This window comes from Thecamonas trahens, assembly GCF_000142905.1.
Source record: "Thecamonas trahens ATCC 50062 unplaced genomic scaffold supercont1.58, whole genome shotgun sequence".
Taxonomy (NCBI): Eukaryota; order Apusomonadida; family Apusomonadidae; genus Thecamonas; species Thecamonas trahens.
Genome location: NW_013657622.1, coordinates 154,151 through 173,270, shown reverse-complemented (window position 1 = coordinate 173,270; position 19,120 = coordinate 154,151). Strand labels below are relative to the sequence as shown.

Genomic DNA, 19,120 nt, shown 5'->3' with positions numbered 1-19,120 from the left:
TACAATCAGTGCGCGATCAGTGCGCATCTCTGAAGCAAATGCTACGGTGGCGATCAGCAGAGGCCGGGGGCGCGGAGGAGGAAGGCCGGGAGTGGCGCTTGCGGGCAGGTCGGCATGGGGATGGCCATGTCAAACGAGGTGTTGGCGTGGAGGCACGGCTCCGGGAACGGCTCGTTGGCAGGCGGGAGCCGGCAGATGGGCTCGAGAATGGAGTCGTCGCTCCAAGGTGACGGGACGTCAACGTGGATGTTGATGGGTTTGATGCGACCGATGGCGGCAGCGGTGTACGCAAAGGTCGAGAGCGGCGAGGCGACGAGCGCATCGGTGCGCGCGAGGAGGAGGATGTCGACCAGCGCCTCGCGGGTGTCCCCGACCGAGAGGTCGTCGCCCTTGGCCGTCGCGCCGCCGTAGAGTACCACTCGGTCTCCATACTTGTCCACGAGCGACCGCTTGGCATCGGCGTGCATCGAGGCGACCATGAGCTTGGCGGTGGCTGGATCGGCCACAATCGGCTCAGACGCGGTGGGAAGGACCTCGTCGACGCAGGTGGCCATCGTTGCAGTGATCGACGCTGCCGCGTCGTCCTTGGACGAGTACAGGCCCGGCATAAAGTAAAAGATGGGTGCCGAGCGAATCTGAAGCCCGACAGTGTTGCCCGGAACAAAGGCGTCGGCGACAAAGGCGTCGACGGCAGCCGTGACCGGATCCACCGGCTGAAAGAGGTAGTGCAAAAGTGCGTGCGCGATGCGGCCGTTGGGGAACCAGTCATTGAGCTTAGCTGCGTAGACCGGGTTGGCAAAGAGCAGTGGCACAAAGTACTGGGTCGAGGTGAGGAAGACGTGCTGGTGAGTGAGCGCCTGCTCGATGTCGCCACACACGAGGTCAGCCAAGACCGGCGTCTCGCCGGCAGCGCCATTGATTGTCAGCGATCCGGTCGAGTCTCCAGGTGGGTAGAGACAGATGTCGTCGACGAGGCAGAGCCTGTGCGGAAGCCAAGTGTTGTAGCCACCCAGACCCTTTGCCTCCATCTCCTCCCTCCACAAGATGTAGTCCCAATCGATGCCTGGCGGCTCGCAGAAGACGTCGTGAACGTTAACATCGGGCCACTCCACCAACAGAGCCCGATCTGTCAGCATAGCTAGCAACAGAGCCGAGACCGAGGAGAGCATGCGGTTGCCGAGGCCAGCTCTTGCGCGGTAGATGAGGGTTTTCCTCTCCGAGTTGGCCATGCCCGACTCTGGCTCCACGATCTTGTGATGGAGCATAGCGTAACCATGCAAAGCCTGAGCCAATTTCTCTGAATCAGCCAATTGCCCGATCCGTGAAAACGCCTCCAAAGGGTGTGCCCGTTCATGCATGCATGCAGAAAAAGATCTCCGAACAGACGGTCTTTGCCACGTGTTCAGCAGCTGAGGCCCCACCACCACCACCAGTATCACCACCACCACCTACAGTCAGCCAGTCAACCAGTCAGCCAGTCAGCCGGAGGGGGGGGGGGGGGGGGGGGGGGAGGACGCGGCAGACCAAGGGCACTGTGAGTAAAAAGGAAGGAGGGGGGAGGGGGGAGGGGCGGGGAGGAGAGGAGAGGGGAAGACGGGCGTACGCTGCATTGGCATGCGCTGCGTCGGGTTATCCAGGTCATGAGAGAGGGGTGGTGGGTGGTTGGGTGGCGTGGGGCATGGGAGTTGAGCCGCCGGACGGGCGACGGACGGACGGGCGACGGACGGACGGGCGACGGACGGACGGGCCGGCTGGTGGTTGGGTGGGTGGGCGGGCAGGCGGCATGGGTGAGGATCAGTGGGCGTTGAGGCGTAAGCTGGAGTGCGGACGGCGATCTCGGCTGCAATCTTGGTTTATGTGGGGGGAGGGGGTCGCGGGCGAGCTGATCTACCTGTACTACCAGTCGGATTGGATGGAGTTCGGGGCGTATTTGTCGTTGTCGGGGGCGGTGTAGGTGATGACATACGCCGGGTACGCGTTCTTGTTGGTGAACATGGCGTAGAGCTTCTCCTCACCGACGGCGGCAGTGATGGTGTCGTAGCGGCGCTTGACGGTCTTGCCCTTCTTGGACTTTTTGGCTTTGCCCTTCTTGGAGCTGGAGCCCTTGGACTTGACCTTGGCCTCGCCGACCACGTCCGGGTTCTCCATCAGCGGCGGGAGCTTGCGGTACGGGTCGACTGTGACGTCGCCGCAGGCACCAAGCGCGACCTTGGCTACGAGGATGGTGCGGAAGCCGTTGGCCTCACGCATGGCGGCCCTGTCTGCAAACGAGGCCGGACCAAAGTGCCAGGCGCGCCCGAGGTCGCCCGAGACGAGCTTAAAGTCAAAGCCGTCAAGCGAGTTGTAGATCTCGTCGGGCGCGAGGCCGTGGCAGCCCGAGAAGAGGAGCAGCTCGTCGACGTCGCCGTCGGCGGCAGTCTTGGTCATCGTCTTGAGCTGGCGCCGGTACATGGCGTGGAGGTGCGGCGACTGGATCCGGTAGATGCCCTGGAACGTGACGCCCTCGAGCGTCTCGGAGAGCTTCTTGTAGAGGACTGCGGCCTCGACCGAGCCGGCGACGTCGATGAGGTCGCAGTCGTTCTCCTCGGACTCGGATGCCGAGCTCGAGTCGGAGCCCTTGACCGCCGTCGTCACCGACCAGTGGGCAGGGACTTTGAGCTTGGTGTCGGTCTGGGTCATGCGGGCCTCGACGGTGTCGATCATGGCCACCAAGCTCGCCTCGCAATCGGCCGAGCAGAACTTGCCGTACTCGCCACTGACGACTGCGTCTTGGGTCTCGAGGATGGCGCACGACCGCCCGCACGCCGCACACAGCTCGAGACCGTGCTGGCCGCCAAAGACAACGACTTGGACAGGCATGGCCGCATCGGCAGAGCCGACAACCACTCGCTGCACCGTGTAGCTGCCTGCAAAGTGCTCGGCGTCGGCAGGCTCTTGTGTCACCGAGTCAAAGCCCTTTGGCGGGACGGAGTCGACCTCGTCTGCGGACCACACGCTCTTGGACTCGCCGACGACAACGAGGCATGAGACAACCGCCACACGCCCGGTCTTGCCCAGCACCGACGCATCAGCGGCAGCCATGCGGGCGGCGTCCTCGGCGGTAGTGGAAAAGATAATGCCAGTGTGGCCGTCGTCGGAAGCGGAGCTGCTGCCAGACGCCTCGACGCCGACCGGTGCCTCGATGGCAGACACTGGGTAGCCGTTGCCGCGAAGAACGGCGCAGAGCTGGCAGCCCGTGAGCGAGCAAAGCTCGAGCTCACCGCCGAGCGAGAAGCGGCAGGCAGGCCTGGCACCAAAGAAGAGTCTGCGGACAATGAGGTTGTTGCGGGCGAGGAGCGGGCGCTTCTTCGCCACTTTGTCCTTTGCCCGAGCAAACTTCCTCACCGCCGGCGAGTCGACATCCACCACAGCATCGACCCGAATCGAGGGAAGCGAGGACTTGAAGGTCTCCACCACAGCATGACACACGGCATCTTCCCGTGGGAGTAGTCTCAGGTTGACCTTGCGGTTGGCCTTGGCAAAGTTACCGATCTTGTCGTGGTGGCCCTTGCCCTTCTTGCCCTTCTTGCTCTTCTTGCTCTTCTTGCTCTTCTTGCCCTTGCCACCACTCGATGACGAGTACTCCTCCTCCGAGTCCATCTCCTCAAGCACCAGCGCTTGATCATCAATGCCATACTGCTGCTTTGAGAGAATGCGCTTGAGGACGAGCGAACCACGAGCATACCTCAAAGCCAAGGGATCAGCCGCAGGCGGTGGAACAGATCCAGATCCAGATCCATACGATGAGCTCGATGAACTTCCCTTGCTCCTCCTCCTCTTGTTCTTCTTCTTCTTCTTCTGGCTCTGCTTCTTCTTCTTGCGTCTGTAGTGGGGACGGGGGGGGGGGGGGGGAGCAATGCGGGTGTGAGTGGGGACAGGGGAGGGGGAAGGGGAGGATAGGGGGGAGAAGGGGGAGGGGGAGGGGGGAGAAAGGGGGACATACCCGAACACCATTGCAGATGGGAGGGGGGAGGGGGAGGGGGAGGGGAGGGGGGGAGAGTGGTGGGAGTGCAGTGGAAGGAAATGGTGTGGAGAGGGTGGAAAGGGGAGAGGGTTCTGCCGTTGTTCGCTGGAGGTGGGGCGTGGCTTGGAATGAGATTTCTGCGCAGACGCAATCGGACCAGGGCACATACGTGCAGATTGTGCTACCCATCTTCTGCGCAGACGCAATCGGACCAGGGCACATACGTGCAGATTGTGCTACCCATCTTCTGCGCAGACGCAATCGGACCGCCGACCCCCAAGCACGCGCAGGTGCTATCCGACGCCAGCCACGAGCAGCCGCCTGGCCAACGGCAGCCTCCTGCCCGCGGCGGCACTGTTCGCTTGCCTGACATTCCATTTCAACCACTTTGACAGAGAACAAAACCAAGGCCAAGGCCACACACTCCTCTGACATACTGCCATGGCTACTGAGCTCGACCATAACATTGCTGCTGCTCTGCTGCGTGAGCAATGTGCCCTCACCTGCAATCCCTCTCGGTACGGACCACCACCACCCACCACCATCACCATCACCGCACTCATCACACTCACACTCACACTCACACTCACACTCACACTCACACTCACACTCACACTCACACTCACACCGCCTCATCACAGATACATGCAACGGCTGATGCGAGGCGCGCGGGGCAAGGGCAAGCACTACGAGAAGATGGCACAATTCAAGGTCGCCTGTATGGCAGGCTGCACTCTCGCCGCACGGCCGTCGTCGTACATGACCGAGGACTCGCTCAAGGCCGTCCTCGACATCGCCTCGCCTGACAACGATGCCATCGTGTACAATGGGGAAGAGACAGATGCCATTCAGGCCCAGATGAACAAGATCATCCACGCCATGCGCGAGGGCTGCTACGAAGTCTGCTCCGTCTCCTGTGACGTCTCCGAAGAGCTCCGCGGCTCCACAGAGCCGCACAAGTGCGCTCGCGCATGCGCATCTGGCTGCGACGCCTACTTTGATCACGTGGCAAACTGATGCAGAGCACACGCATTGCTCGAGCGGTAAACTTGGCCTGCCTGGCTGCCCTCTGCTTTACTCCCACTCATCATCGGCAAGCTCAGAGTCATCCAGGCTCGACTCGTCGCCGCCCTCGCCGCCGAGCGCCTCGTCCAGCGCATCGAGGTTGGCATCCGCTCGCGGCTCGATCCCGCTGTGCTGCCAGTACTTGTGCCACTTGGTCTTGCGTCTGCGGACAGCCTTGCGCCGCAGCGCCGCCCGCGCCTTGCGTGCCGCCCGCGCTGCCTGCGCCTGGACCAGGCCGAGCCGAGGCGGTGCCACCGGCGCCGCAGCCCCAAAGTGCATCGCCGCCTGCAACTTGATCCACCGCCCGAGCCCGCCCTTAAGCACCTTGTGCGCGTCGCTCGCGCTCCGGCCCTCACTCCATGGCAATGTGTTTGGCGGGTGATGCGGCATCGCCGCCGTCCGTGCAGCAGACCCGCGCCACACCAGAAACCGGTAGTCCATCGCGAGCGTGACCAGCGCAAGCGCCATCAGCTTCAGCGGCGCATGCGGCGACGCGCCCGCCCCGCTCAGCCGCACAAGCTCGCGACCCACAAGCCGCGCCCCGCACCCAAACAGTCGCCCATCGCTCACCCGCTGCAGCACAAGCTTCGACGTCGACTTGGCCGGCGACCAGCTCACGCTCACCGCAAACCGCCGCGTGAGCCCGTCGCCGCCAGAAATGACAGACTCGCTCTCGTCACCTCCTACAAGCTCGCTCCGCGAGACCTCCGCACGCGGCGCAGTACCCAGCGCCTCCAGTGTGTACTTGAAACACGTTCCGTACAGGTACTTCCCGCTCCCCACAGCGTTTGCAAACTCGGCCGCCACTGCAGCCATCCCGCGGACCGTAAACGAAAGCAGCTCCGGCGACGACGGGAGCGCCGCCACAACCGCATCGCTATCCAGCGACGAGATAAGCGAGTCCGCCAGCATCAGCGACTCAAGATCGTCCGCCGCCGTCTTGCCCCGCAGCTCGAGGAGCTCTAGCGCCTTGCTCACTGGGAACCACTGCATGCCATCAGCAGCCTCAGCCGCATCCGCCTCGACGCCGCTCGGCTTTGTCGCCACCATCCGCTCCAGCGCGGCCTCCTCCACTTCCTCGCTGGGCACCTGTAGCAGGTGGAGCAACGTTTCGCTCGACGGCTGCACAAGCGACGGCAGCGGCTCGCCAAACTCGTTGTCAATCGTCCGCACCTTGCCCGCAAACCCGGTCTCCCGACGGACAGACGCCAGGGCACCCGCCAGCCCGCGCTTGGCCTCGGCGTCGTGGACAGGATCTAGCGCAGACTGCGACGCCGCAAACGATGCCTCAGACTCTGTCGCCATCGTCCGGCCCGCCACGCTCTCCTGGAGCACCACACGCTCGCGCTCCGTCTCCGCCAGTCTCTGTCGCGCCTGTTCGCTCGCATGTCCGTGGATCTCGCGGACCGGCCGCGGCAACGCCCACGACGTTGCGTGGTTCGCGTCGCGCCCGTCGCCGCGGCTGCGCAGCAGCGATGCTGCCCGTCCCGCCACTACAGCTCGCGCCCGCCGCCAAAAGCTCCGTGCGCACTTGACGGCAAGCCTTGGTCGCCCCAGCGGGTCGCTGTGCTCTGGCGACGCCCGCACATACGCCGCAAAGATCTCCTCCAACGTCGAGCCGGCAAGCAGCTTCAGCTCGCCGTTTGACATCGCTCGTCCAAGCTCAAACATCACAAAGTCAACAGGCACGTCGCCGCGCATCACCAGCCGGCCCATCACAGGCACAGGCACACCCACAACAAACTTGAGGAAGAGCACAAAGGCCCGGGTATGCGCCACGTGCCGCAGAAGCACTCGCCACTCGTCATTGTGCCGGAGGAAGAGCAACGCCCGCGCCGCATAGAAAGGCAGCTGCGTTGTCGCAAAGTAGTCGTCCTCCTCTGGGAACAATGTCTGGACTTCAGACGGCGGCTTGTACTCCAGCAGCCGAATTTGCGCATCAAGCCCGGCTGCGTCCATCCCATCAAGCTGCGAGAGCTCGTCGAGCACGGCGTCCGACACAAGCACGACGTCGTCGCTTCCGCCGCCGGTGCTGAGACCAAACTCCAGAATCCCATCAGACTCGAGGAGACCCAGCTCGTCTCCAGTCTCCAGCAGCAGGCCGAGCTCGTCGCCGCTCTTGCCGTCCGTCCTGATCCCCGCAACCTCTTCCGCATCTTCGCTCAGCTGGATGTTGCCATTGACCAGAGCATCAAAGTCTTCCGCCGCCAGCGCAGCCTCCTCCTCGGTCCCAATCTCGATGTCACCGAGTAAGTCATCGAGGTCGTCACTCAGGATGCCATCGCCGTCGTCGGCACTCTGGCCACCAGCGCCATCGCGACCATCGGCCGGATCGGTGGCGGCCATTGGCGGTGGCGGCGGTGGCAGTGCCCCGCCGGAAACGCTAGGCGCACCATCTGCCTCGTCCGTCTCGACTGTCACCGCTGTCACCACAACAGCCTCTGCTGCAGGCGCGGTCGTGAGCGGTGGCGGTGGTGGCGGCAGGCCGGTGCTCGCGGCCAGAGCCTCTGGCTGTGGTGACTCTGCCGGCGACGACGCTGGCACGCCGTGCCTCGGCGTCAGCACCGCAGCGCACACCTGGTCCACCACACCTGCCGCAGACTCGGAGAGCGACGAGCCGAACGCCTCGAGAAGCTGGGCGTGTCGCTGCTGTTCGGCCAGCGAGCTCGGCCGCGACGTGACGTCCATCACCGACGTCGCCAGCCGATCAAGCGCCGCCTGCAGCATGTTGGCCATCTGCGGGAGCGAGCCGGTTCCGAGCTCGTGCATGGCGTCAATGAGGTCGAGGTACGCCGACTCGGCCTGCGGCCACTTGCGCTCAAGCTTGGTGAACGAGCCGGCTGACTTTTTGAGGCACTTGCGCGTTACCGACGCCGCTTCGCGGATGGGTCCGATGACCAACGCCAGCGCCTCGGTGTCAATGCCCGACTCGGCGTCGTCCGCGTACGACTTGGCCGCCTTGTACTGCGAGTACACATCGAGTGCCACGTCGTCAAGCGCCTCGTACGCCACCGCAAGAAACGGCAGCGCCTCGTTGAACACCTCGTCATCGCCACCCTTGACGGGCTCTGCCATTGACGTAGGCACCTGGACCTCCGGATGACCCTCGGCCGCAGGCGGCGTCTCGCTATCGGCAGCGCCGTTGTCGCCGTGGTCGTCGTCATCGTGATCGCTGGCCGGCGGTGCGAGAGCTGACGTCCATGCCGGAAGGTCGGCTGAGACAAGGACGTCAGCCCACGAGGTAAGGGCGGCGGCATGTTCAGCCTGCACGGCCTCGGGTGGCGGAGCGCTGCCTGCTGCAGCGTGATAGACGCCAAACGAGGCCGAGAGCCGGTGCCAGGCGGCGCGGACCGGCGCGGCGTAGTCGGCAAGCAGCGGCTCGGCATCCACGGCGTCAACGAGGGCGGTGACGGTGTGCTCCAGGGCAGGCCAAGCTGAGGCAACAGCTGCAGGCTTGCCGTCAGTTGAAGCAATGGGCGCGCAGTTGGCGGCACACGCCCGCAGCCGCTTGACCACCTCGGCCAGCGTGTCTGACGCAGCGCTTGCTGCCGCGCCGTGGACGTCAAGCTCGCCGCGGAACGCCCGCGCCACGTCAGCAAGGTGGCGATAGGCGTCAAGGATCGCCAGCGAGAGCTCGGTCGTCGGCCGCGGCGCGCTCTCACCGGGTCGCGGCAGCGGCGAGACGTCCATCGAGAGCAGCAGCCGCCCGAGCGAGAGCATGGCCTCCATATGGGTCTCCTGTAGCGGCAGCGGCGGGATAGCGTTCGAGGCAAACATGGCGCTATTGGCAGCGGTCAGGTTGGTGTACGCAGCGCGGACCGAGGTGGCAAAGTCGGCCACGCCCTGTACGTACACCGGCGGAATGTTGGCGGAGGCAGTGTCAGCGGCGAGGGCATCGGCAGCATCGGCAAAGGCAGCCAGAGCGCTGTCGAGCCGTGTCCAGCCCTTGGCAAGCTTGGCAAGCGACTCGTTGGCCGAGCCGAGCTTGTTGAGCACCGACGCCACATCGCGGGCCGGATCGCGGAGCAGTCGCGTCTTGGGATTCGACCCGCTTCCCTTCTTGAGCGCCTTGTACTTTTCGCTGTAGAACCGCGTCGCCATATCCTTGATCTGCGAGTAGACAACCTCGAGTCGCGGCGACAGCTCGTGAGCAGTCGGCGCAAGGACAACCGTTGCGTGGGGTGCTTCAAGCGTTGTGCCGTCGAGCTGGACCTCGACCGTGTACGATGAGCTGGTGTGGCCAAGGAGCGGCGCCAGATCAAGATCGTACGTCCCGTCGCCGTTGTCGATCATGTCATGGCGCGAGGCCGCAAGCCGGGCACCCGAGCTAGTGTCGCTCTCGATGAGGCGGACAGCAAAGGCCTCGCCGCCGGATCCGACATCGATGCCGTCGATCGAGACAGCCTGAAGCTGCAGGTGTGGATCGGCGCGGGTCGGTGGATGGACGACACGCGAGTGAGAGATGGAGGCCGCAAGACGCGGCGACGGACCAACAGACGGCAGAGGTGCCGAGGTGGCGTCGTCGGCGGCGAGGCCGGCAAGCGCGTCCTTGTACCACACGGTGTAGTCGGAGGGGAACATGCCGCGCTCGCCAGAAGCCTTTTGGCCGATCCACCAATGCTCGTCAACCTTTGAGATGAGGGTAATGACCTCGTTGGCCTCAAAGGAGATCTCGTTGGTCTCCGTGGCGTTGAAAGCATACTGGGCGACAAGCAATTTGGAGATGTCTGTGCCCATCGAGTCGATGGCCGAGTCCATCTTGGTGACCGGCTTGAGAAGGGCAGCGGCGAGGGCATGCTCGCAGAGTGTTGAGAGCGTGCTCATATGCTCAAGCTCGGCATCCGAGACCGCCGGCGACGGGGTCCCAGGCCGAGCGAGAACCGAGTCGGCGACAGCGGCGAGCGAGGACGAGAGTCTGCGGGCGTGTGCGGCGCAGAGCTCGGACGAGGTCGAAAGAGTGACGAGCACCGCTTCGAGATCGCCAAAGGCAATGGCGAGCGGAGCCCATGCTGTAGTGAGCGGCGTCGACGCGTCCATTCCGCTGTGGTAGGCGACGAGCGCGTCGGAGAGAGCCTGAACCGGGCAAGGAGCGGGCGGGCGAGATCAGGCGACGACTCCATCAGCCGCGTGGAGAGCGAGGTCCGGTGGGCGTCGAGCAGGGCCCGACCGTACTCGACAAGAGTGGTGGAGTAAAAGTCGCAAAGAGAAGCGTCGGCAACCGACGAGCCGCCGAGATCGACCGAGCCGGCAGGGGTCGACAGCCTGTTGGAGCTGGAGAATGACTTGCGTTCGAGGTCGGGAGCAGCAGCAAGGCTCTCAAAGGCGGCCGCCAGGATCTCCGAGGCAGCCACATGCCGCAGCACGCCATCGTGTGTGTCAAGCTCCTCTGGCGTTGGCTCGGGAGGCAGGGATTCGAGGGCGATGACCGAGCCGAGGAAGCCGCCCAGAGCCGCCGTGATCTCCGAGCCAAAGATGACAGGCGTGCCGGCGGTAGTCAGCGCGTCAATGAATGTGTTGATAGCCTTCTCCACCTTTGAGCGGGCCTTGATGATCTTGGCTGGCACGCCTTTTGTTCCCGCAAGGCGATTCAGTGTCTTGGCTACGTCCTTGAACGGCTCTACCAGCGATGTGGCACTGCGGAGGGGCGCAAGTGAGTTGGGAGTGCAAGCCTAAGCGTGATCCGGATCAACATGCCCATGATCGCCCATGGGTGCAGCCACGTGTGCAATCACGGGTACGCCACCATACTATGACCACAACCATGGTCGCGATCACCATCACCACAACCATGATCGCGATCACCATCACCACAACCATGATCGCGATCACCATGACCATAACCATGATCGCGATCACCATCACCACAACCATGATTGCGATCACCATCACCACAACCATGATCGCGATCACCATCACCACAACCATGATCGCGATCACAACCATGATCGCGATCACCATCACCACAACCATGATCGCGATCACCATCACCACAACCATGATCGCGATCACCATGACCACAGCCATGATCGCGATCACCATCACCACAACCATGATCGCGATCACAACCATGATCGCGATCACCATCACCACAACCATGACTTCGAACACCATCACCACCATGACCATGATCCTCCACCACCATCAACCATCAACGCCCCCCTCCTCCTCCTCCCCTCCCCCATGTCCATCACAACGTACACCGCATCCGAAGCAGGCTGACCGGACTCGACAGCCTCGGCAGCCCTCCTCTTGAACTCCTTGTACTGGGCATACACAGTAGAGGCACACTCCTTTAGCCGCACTGTGTATGCCTCGGTAAGTGCTGGCATGAGGTTGGGGAGGGGGAGAGGAGTGGTCGTCTGGTGGTCATCTGGTGGTGGTGGTCGTCCGGTGGTTGTCGTCCAGTGGTCGTTCGCCCGTCGCCGACACGGTCTGTCGCTTTGGCGCCCAACTATGGGTGATGATGGCGACAGGGAAGAGGGAGAGGAGGGGGGGGGGGGGGTAGGGGGATGGATGTGATGATGCAGGATCAACTTGGATATGGTCATGGAGTTTGAGGTGGGGGGGGGGGGGGGGGGAGGGAGGGAGGGGGAATGTCTCACAACCGTGACCCCCACCATCCCCATCGTTCCCATCATCTCCATCACCCCCCCCCCCTTCCCCCCTCACCTTCCCCACCCAGCGATCGATCACTCTCCGATCGATCACTCTCCGATCGATCACCACCAATGCGACAGGCACCTCCCCTCCCCTCCCACTACCACCACCACTACCACCACCACATACACCCCACTGTGTGCGTGCACGCGTGTGTGTGCGTGTGTGTGTGTAGAGAGAGAGAGAAGGACCATACCAAGCACCCAGCACCATGTCCATCCTCCGCAAGCAGGCCTGGTTGTACATCCTCTCCGAGTTGGTCACTCAGAACGCCGTCACCTACAACGCAGTCGTCCACTCGGTCAACCACATGGACGAACGTCGTCAGGCTGGTCATCATGCTGGTCGTCATGCTGGTCGTCAGGCTGGTCATCATGCTGGTCGTCATGCTGGTCGTCAGGCTGGTCGTCAGGCTGGTCATCATGCTGGTCGTCAGGCTGGTCGTCAGGCTGGTCATCATGCTGGTCGTCAGGCTGGTCGTCAGGCTGGTCGTCAGGCTGGTCATCATGCTGGTCGTCAGGCTGGTCATCATGCTGGTCGTCAGGCTGGTCGTCAGGCTGGTCGTCATGCTGGTCGTCAGGCTGGTCGTCAGGCTGGTCGTCAGGCTGGTCGTCAGGCTGGTCGTCAGGCTGGTCGTCAGGCTGGTCGTCAGGCTGGTCGTCAGGCCTAGTCATCATGCTAATCATCATGCTGGCCATCATGCTGGTCTCCGTAGTCATGGTCGTCGACTGGCAATCGTTCCCTTCTCCCGCTCCCCACTCACACAACATCCCGCAGCTCTTCGAGCAAAACAGGTTCCGGGATGAACTCGCTGACAATCTCAATTGCTTCGGCGTCGTCTGCGCCTCCCGTAACGATGGCAGCGGCGTCGACGCCGCTCTTGCCCGTGACACCCTGGAGAAGATCATGACCGACTTGTCAGCCATCCAGCCGCTGGTCAACTTCATCGAGACCAACATGGTGATCGCCGCCGGCACACTGACAATTATGCTGGACACCGCTTCGGCGGCGACAGCGCCCATCGGCCGCCGCTATCGCCAGCTCGACTTTGACGACAACGTCTCTCACTCCTCCTCCATGCTTGCCTCCCTCTCGAATCCGCTTTCCACTCCAGTAGACCGTCTGCGGCAGCCGTCGTCGCCGATGGCCCAGAAGCGACTCCGCAGTGGCGAGGCGAGGCCGGCGCAGCAGGCGCCGGCGGCCTCGCACTCGAGCTTCAAGATCAACGACACCGTGCAGCCAGTGCCGTACGCGCCGACGCAGACCACGACCGAGAACGGGTCGATCGTGTCAATTATGGGCATGCGCGAGATTGCTGATGCAGGCTTCCACCATGTCAACCAGCTTCGTATGGCGTACTATGCCCGCTTTAAGTGTGCTCGTGCCTCGGTTGGCATGTGGGCATTGCTCGAAAAAGTGGTCCAGACCCCGCTCTACGCCGCCTCGGTCCCGCCCGGTGAGGTTATTGGCGCTGTCGGCGCCATCACCTCGGGTGTCTCCGTCTTTACCGCCGAGGAAGCTACAGTCCGCCACGAGCTCGCTACCGCCGCCGACATCCTCCGCAAGCTTCCCATCGAGGTCCGTTTTATTGTCTACGAGTTTCTTTCCGAAAACGGAAGCATGGGCTCCCTGCCCTCGCTCCGCGACGTCGACATCTGTCTCCGCAACTGGAGCACACTCTACGCCTCATCCCACGATGCCAGCCGCGCCCTTCTTCTCGCCATTCGCGTCGTTGCCGTCGCCGCCATCGAGCAGCTCAACGTCGCTTCGCAGCCGCGCCACAAGCTCGCCTGGCTCGCTTTTGTCCAGCGCCTCATCGTTGCCCAGGTTGCCCAGATCCACGCCGCCACCCACGGCCGCTTGCCAGTCCTCGACCGCACCGCCCGCCGGACGCTCATTTCCACCGTCGTCGAAATGCTTCCGCTCTCGGTCGATGTTACGGCCTCCCACCCGCCGGTCCTCCCGCCGCTGCACCCGTCGCTCCGCGGCTCGCCGCTCAACGCGCTCAGCCTCCTTGCCGCCCCTCGCCGAGCAGCGACGACGCCGCGATCATCGAGTCGACCTACGTCTCGGCTCCTATCCTCCGCGGCATCCAGTCTGCGCTTCGCGGCGAGATCATGGTCCAGGAAGGCTGGACTCTCGACGGCTCGCGGCTGAGCTATCTTCCGCCGCTGCTCTCGCCTGTGGCGCCGGACGACGCCGACGCCGTCGCCTCCATCACCTCACTCGAACCACTCACCACCGTTTGCCAGCTCATCGGCACACCCACAACCGAGCTCGCCATCTCGCTCGAGAAAATCGATTCCGCGCTTTGCGTCTCGGCCGCCGCCGTCATTTCCGCCATCTCCGACTCGTGCGGCTCTGTGGTATCCTCGACACTGGTCGGAGGCAAGGTTGCTTCCGTGACCATGGCCTCGGTGGACGAGGCCGTCGCTGTAGCCAACGCGCTTCACGGGCTTACACTCGCCTTTACTATTCTGCGCGTCGAGTACGTGTAAACCACGCATCTAAGAGAGTTCGATGAGCGGCTGCCCAGCCTCGCCGTCGGTGTCGGAGACCGGAGCAGCAGCCAGCAGGTCGTCATCCGACGCCAGCGAGTCGTCGCCACCATCGTCGCCGCCGTTATCGGGCTCCGCCTCGGAGCCATCGCTAGCCGCCGCCGGCTTGGACGGGTCCGAAATGGAGAGAAGCGAGGTAAAGTGGGTGCGGCAAATCGGGCAGCGCGAGGAGCGAACGCGGAGCTCCTCGGCGCACTCGCCGCAGAGACACATGTGGCGGCAGGGCAGGACAAGCGTGTCGCGCGGGTCGGACATGCACACCACACACTCGGTCGTCCCATCCTCCTCCTCGGCGTCGAGGCCGAACACATCCTGCAGCAGGTACACCTCGTCGTTGCCAACCACCAGCTTCTGACGGAGGGTGCGGACCGAGTACGCGCCTGACGACGATCGCCGGAGCGAGGCGTAGAGGATCTGGACCTGCGGCGCCGCAGGCACCGGGAGGCTCTCAGCCTCTCCCGTCCCTCCCGCAGGCACAGCGTCCGCACCACCGCTTGTCCGCACCACCACCACCAGCGGAAAGATGCGCGGGCGAGCATCGTCAGACTGCGACGACGAGGCCGATTCCGGGAGCTGGGCCAGCACTGAAACGATTGCTGGAGAGTCTCCGGTCTCGACGTCGGCGTCGGCCGCAGCATGGTCGTCGACATCGCCGGCGCCATCGGCATCGGCCACAGGCGCCAGCTCTTCATATGCCGCCAGGTCCAGACCGTCAGTCGTCGGCAGTTCAAACGACTGGCCGAGGCCCGGGCCAAAGGCGACTGGGGTGGGCGCTGGGCGGGCGGCGACGGAGCCAACAACAGCATGGACAATGACCGGAAGCGGCGAGTTGCCAGCCAGCTCCTCTGAGGCAGCCAGATAGACCTCCATGGTACCCTCAACCGCTGCATCAAAGTCAAAGGACAGGGTGTAGAGGCCCGACGTCGAGTCCTCGCTCACAGCCAGGCTCTCCTTGTTGATGTACACGCCCGCATCGATGGAAACTGTCTCCTGCACGTGCGGGCGGGGGCCAGTCTCACGTGCCTGCACACATAGACAATGTCGTGAGTTGTGGGTAACGAGCGCAAGACGATCCCAGCCTTGGCCCCGCTTCCAACTCTCCCTCTCCCCCTTTCCCCAGCCCCCCCCTCCTCCCCTTCATCCCTTCTGATGCCCACCCCCCTTCCTTTCTCCCCCCTCTCCCCCCCCCTTCTCCATCAACGAACCGATGGCTGGGCCATGCCCCTCCCAGGCACATAATGGCCACCAAAGTACAACCCCGAGCCGGTGACGAGCCGAGTCTGAACATCCCACGGAGAGCGAGCAGCGGCGTGCTGACCGTCGCCAGCCAGTGCGACATTGTTGTTGTTGTTGTTGTTGTTGTTGTTGCTGTTGTTGTTGTTGCCATTGACGTTGTTGACGGGCACAGCCGAGGCGTTTCCCATACCCACCGTGTCCGACCCATGCATGGCCGCATCCCCTTCCACCGACGAGGCCATGTCGTGTCCACCTTCCCCATACCCACCTCCATGCCCATACCTCCCCCCTTCCCCACCACCACCACCACCACCACCACCACCACCTGCTGCTCCTGCTGCTCCTGCTGCTCCTGATGATGATGATGATGATGACATGGCACGAGGTGGAACAAGGTCGTCCGAGCCTTCGGCCCGCATGAGGGCGTCAGAGTACGCCGTGGAGCCCTGGTTACCCATATGCCCACTTGCTCTTGCTCTTGCTCTTGCTCTTGCTCTTAACCACACGCAGCTACCTGGCTCCGCTGGCGTCAACTGCTCTTGCTCTTGCTCTCGTTCTCCCTCTCGTCTCTCCGCGCTCTGCTCTCGGCTCTCCGCTCTCCGCTGTCCGCCACTCGGCCGCCACCACAAACGGAAGCCAATCCATGTCGCACCCATTCCATGTCGCACCCATTCCATGTCGCACCCATTCCATCATATCGCACCCATTCCATGTCGCACCCATTCCATCATGTCGCACCCATACCATGTCGCACCCATTCCATGTCGCACCCATTCCATGTCGCACCCATTCCATGTCGCACCCATTCCATGTCGCACCCATTCCATCATATCGCACCCATACCATGTCGCACCCATTCCATGTCGCACCCATTCCATGTCGCACCCATTCCATATCGCACCCATTCCATATCGCACCCAATCCATATCGCACCCATTCCATATCGCACCCATTCCATATCGCACCCATTCCATCATATCGCACCCATTCCATATCGCACCCAATCCATATCGCACCCAATCCGTATCGCACCCATTCCATCATGTCGCACCCATTCCATATCGCACCCATTCCATGTCGCACCCAATCCATATCGCACCCATTCCATCATATCGCACCCATTCCATATCGCACCCATTCCATGGCAAAGCGGCGGCGGCGTTTCGGAGGAACGAACGAATATATTGTGTGTAGGAGTTTCGATTAACGTGATGAAGGGATGGGGAAGGGGGGGGATGGTGATGCTGCGGTGGGGGCAGGGGGAATGCGACCACTATCGATTAATAGGGGGGGGGGGGCTGGTGGTATGCCGATCTCAGGGCACGCATACTGGTGCTCTTATCGGTCGGAGGCTGGTGGCTGTCGCTGTGAGCGGAGTGCGTTGGCAAAGGCAGGGACGTGCGCGAGGCGGGCGCGGACTTCGGGCGGCACAACAGCGTCGAGGGAGAAGACCAACGCACCGCCATCGACCGATGTCATCCGCACCGTCGTCGCCGATGCTGGGATCTCCACGTGCACCCCGTCATCAAAGAGGAGGTGCATGTTGGCGCCGCCGTCACGGAAGGCCCATCCGGTCCCAGGCACGTGGACCGGTGGCGAGAGGCCAGCCCGCCCGGAAGACGACGCAGACGACGATGAGGCTGAAGTGGTCGACGCTGACGACGACGCCGTCCAATTTCCAGCACTCGCGTCACCGCCGAGTGCACCGAGCAGCGGGTCGACCGCCACCAAGGGAAAGACCGCGCACTCTTCGGCCTCGAGTCGATCTAGCGCCGCCCGCGCCGCATCAAAGGCTTCCAACCGAGCCGCCAGCGGCGGCGCCACCGCGCTGCGCAGATGGGCAGAGACCGACGTTCCATCCGCCAGCTCGTATGAGTTGTGGCCAGGCTTAAAGCTCATCTCAAAGCCATCGCCAAACCGCGCACCATATGCTCCGGCTGCTGAGAGCGAGAACACGCCCAGCGGCGTGTGGAGCGTGACCTTTGGCGTGGCGGCCCGGACACGGGCCACGTACTCGCGCGCAGCATCATAGTACGGATGTGCTGCGACTGGCAGATGCTCCAGCCCGTACGTCGTCCGCTCCAGCCCACCGCCCAACTCGGCAGCTTTGTCGAGCTGGCCGACACGCACCGCCGTCCCATCGCAGGCGACGAGGAGGATGGCGTTGAGCGGGACAACCTCGACACCGACCTCCGAGTTGGGCAGGACAGAGACCGATCCAAAAGCTGTCCGCTCCACCCGGACGCAAGTCACGCCGCGGGCGTCCAGCGGCACAAGCGGCGCCACAGGGGGGGTGGCGACGGTGGCAGCGACGGCGACGGTGATAGTGATGGAGGCATAGAGTCCTCGGCGCTCCGCGCAACATCGACCGTCATCGGCGAGTCGACCGTCATCGGCGAACCAGGCACCTTGGATGGGCTGCCGTACACAAGTGCGTCCCACTCGGCACCAGGCGAGACGGTAACCGGGCCGGCAAGAAACGGGTGCGCAACAAGCTGGGCCGCGGTCGGTCGGTCCTCGGGACGGTGGCGGAGGCAAGCCGAGATAAAGTCGGCCGCCAGCGGCGAGACGGTGTCCGGCAGGACGTACTTGCCGCGCTTGACCTTGGCCAGAGTGGCACGGGCGCCGCGGACGCCAGGCAGCCGCGCCTCAGCCGCATCAGAGGGTGAAAACGGCGGGCGGCCGACCAGTAGCGTGTACGCCAGCACCCCGAGCGCCCACACGTCGGCCGCCGACGAGTGCGGCAGAGCGCAAGCAACCTCGGGAGCCATGTAGTTGGGCGTCCCGCACCGGGTGGCCCGGGCATCGTGCGGCGAGTCGACCTTAGCAGCAAGGCCAAAGTCGGCCACCATCAGCTTCCACCCGGTCCTCTTCTCCTTCGCCTTGCTGGCGTGTTGCGGCATGACGAGGATGTTGGTCAGCTTAAGATCGCGATGGAGCACGCCATGCGCATGCAGGTAGGCCACAGCGTCAGTGATCTGCGCCAGACATGCTCCTGCAGTCTGTTCATCCATCAATCCGCCTAGATCCGCCACAGCCTCTGCCAGAGTTCCCTCAGCCAGTGGCAGGACGAGGTACACAAATCGGTCGTCCTCCTCAAAGGCCAGCAGCGGTACCACGCCCGGATGCTCGATTTGCGCATGGATCGAGACCTCGGACACGATCCTCCCTGTCATTCCTGCTGCGCGCATTCTGCTCTTATCAATCTGTCTCCTCCCCACGACCCCAGGATAAGAATGAGGTGAGTATGTGAGTCAGATGATGGAGACGTCTGGCTGGAAAAAGGGTGACGAGCCATATTTTTGGCGCGAAGCTTCGCGCCAAAAAGACGCTCACGACGTGAATGGCTGGTGAGCATGGCGTACCCGTTTGACAGCACAGACTGTGCCAGAGGCATGAGTGGCTGCAAAGACCACAGCGTTCGAGCCGCGTCCGAGCACCTCTTTCACAGTGTATCCTTCCATGGCCCCCGCGTGCTGCACACAGTGTGACCTGGCGGGGCGAAGGGGCGAAGGAGTCGGGTGGCCGGTGATGGGGCGAGTGACGAGTGACGAGTGACGAGCGACGAGTGACGAGTGAGCGTCGAGAGTGGGGGGGGGGG

General features: G+C 63.4%; 7 protein-coding genes across 7 annotated transcripts; 2 read left to right on the top strand and 5 right to left on the bottom strand.

Annotated features, from left to right (window-relative positions):
• Window positions 1–53: 53 nt before the first annotated feature.
• On the bottom strand, window positions 54–1,610 carry AMSG_10494 (fucosyltransferase 7; the record flags this gene model as incomplete). The annotated part of the gene is made up of 2 exons (XM_013898195.1): window positions 54–1,237; window positions 1,604–1,610. 2 exons carry the CDS (start codon window positions 1,608–1,610, stop codon window positions 54–56), a joined length of 1,191 nt encoding a protein of 396 aa, XP_013753649.1.
• Window positions 1,611–1,834: 224 nt separating this feature from the next.
• AMSG_10493 (uncharacterized protein) lies at window positions 1,835–4,028 on the bottom strand. The gene is made up of 2 exons (XM_013898194.1): window positions 3,983–4,028; window positions 1,835–3,862 (listed from the first exon to the last, which is right to left on the bottom strand). Exons 1-2 carry the CDS (start codon window positions 3,991–3,993, stop codon window positions 1,897–1,899), a joined length of 1,977 nt encoding a protein of 658 aa, XP_013753648.1. The 5' UTR covers window positions 3,994–4,028; the 3' UTR covers window positions 1,835–1,896.
• A 397-nt stretch (window positions 4,029–4,425) lies between these two features.
• AMSG_10492 (uncharacterized protein) lies at window positions 4,426–5,064 on the top strand. Its single transcript, XM_013898193.1, has 2 exons — window positions 4,426–4,521; window positions 4,645–5,064. The coding sequence occupies exons 1-2, from the start codon at window positions 4,445–4,447 to the stop codon at window positions 5,018–5,020; spliced, it is 453 nt and encodes a 150-aa protein (XP_013753647.1). The 5' UTR covers window positions 4,426–4,444; the 3' UTR covers window positions 5,021–5,064.
• Window positions 5,065–11,397, bottom strand: AMSG_10491 (uncharacterized protein; the record flags this gene model as incomplete). The annotated part of the gene is made up of 4 exons (XM_013898192.1): window positions 5,065–10,109; window positions 10,148–10,702; window positions 10,812–11,198; window positions 11,267–11,397. The coding sequence occupies 4 exons, from the start codon at window positions 11,395–11,397 to the stop codon at window positions 5,078–5,080; spliced, it is 6,105 nt and encodes a 2,034-aa protein (XP_013753646.1). The 3' UTR covers window positions 5,065–5,077.
• Window positions 11,398–12,592: 1,195 nt separating this feature from the next.
• On the top strand, window positions 12,593–14,223 carry AMSG_10490 (uncharacterized protein; the record flags this gene model as incomplete). Its single annotated transcript, XM_013898191.1, has 2 exons — window positions 12,593–13,654; window positions 13,735–14,223. The coding sequence occupies exons 1-2, from the start codon at window positions 12,632–12,634 to the stop codon at window positions 14,221–14,223; spliced, it is 1,512 nt and encodes a 503-aa protein (XP_013753645.1). The 5' UTR covers window positions 12,593–12,631.
• On the bottom strand, window positions 14,174–16,014 carry AMSG_10489 (uncharacterized protein). Its single transcript, XM_013898190.1, has 2 exons — window positions 15,489–16,014; window positions 14,174–15,306 (listed from the first exon to the last, which is right to left on the bottom strand). Exons 1-2 carry the CDS (start codon window positions 15,975–15,977, stop codon window positions 14,233–14,235), a joined length of 1,563 nt encoding a protein of 520 aa, XP_013753644.1. The 5' UTR covers window positions 15,978–16,014; the 3' UTR covers window positions 14,174–14,232.
• An 843-nt stretch (window positions 16,015–16,857) lies between these two features.
• AMSG_10488 (PLK/SAK protein kinase) lies at window positions 16,858–18,695 on the bottom strand (the record flags this gene model as incomplete). The annotated part of the gene is made up of 2 exons (XM_013898189.1): window positions 16,858–17,864; window positions 17,921–18,695. The coding sequence occupies 2 exons, from the start codon at window positions 18,693–18,695 to the stop codon at window positions 16,858–16,860; spliced, it is 1,782 nt and encodes a 593-aa protein (XP_013753643.1).
• Between the last annotated feature and the right edge of the window lie 425 nt (window positions 18,696–19,120).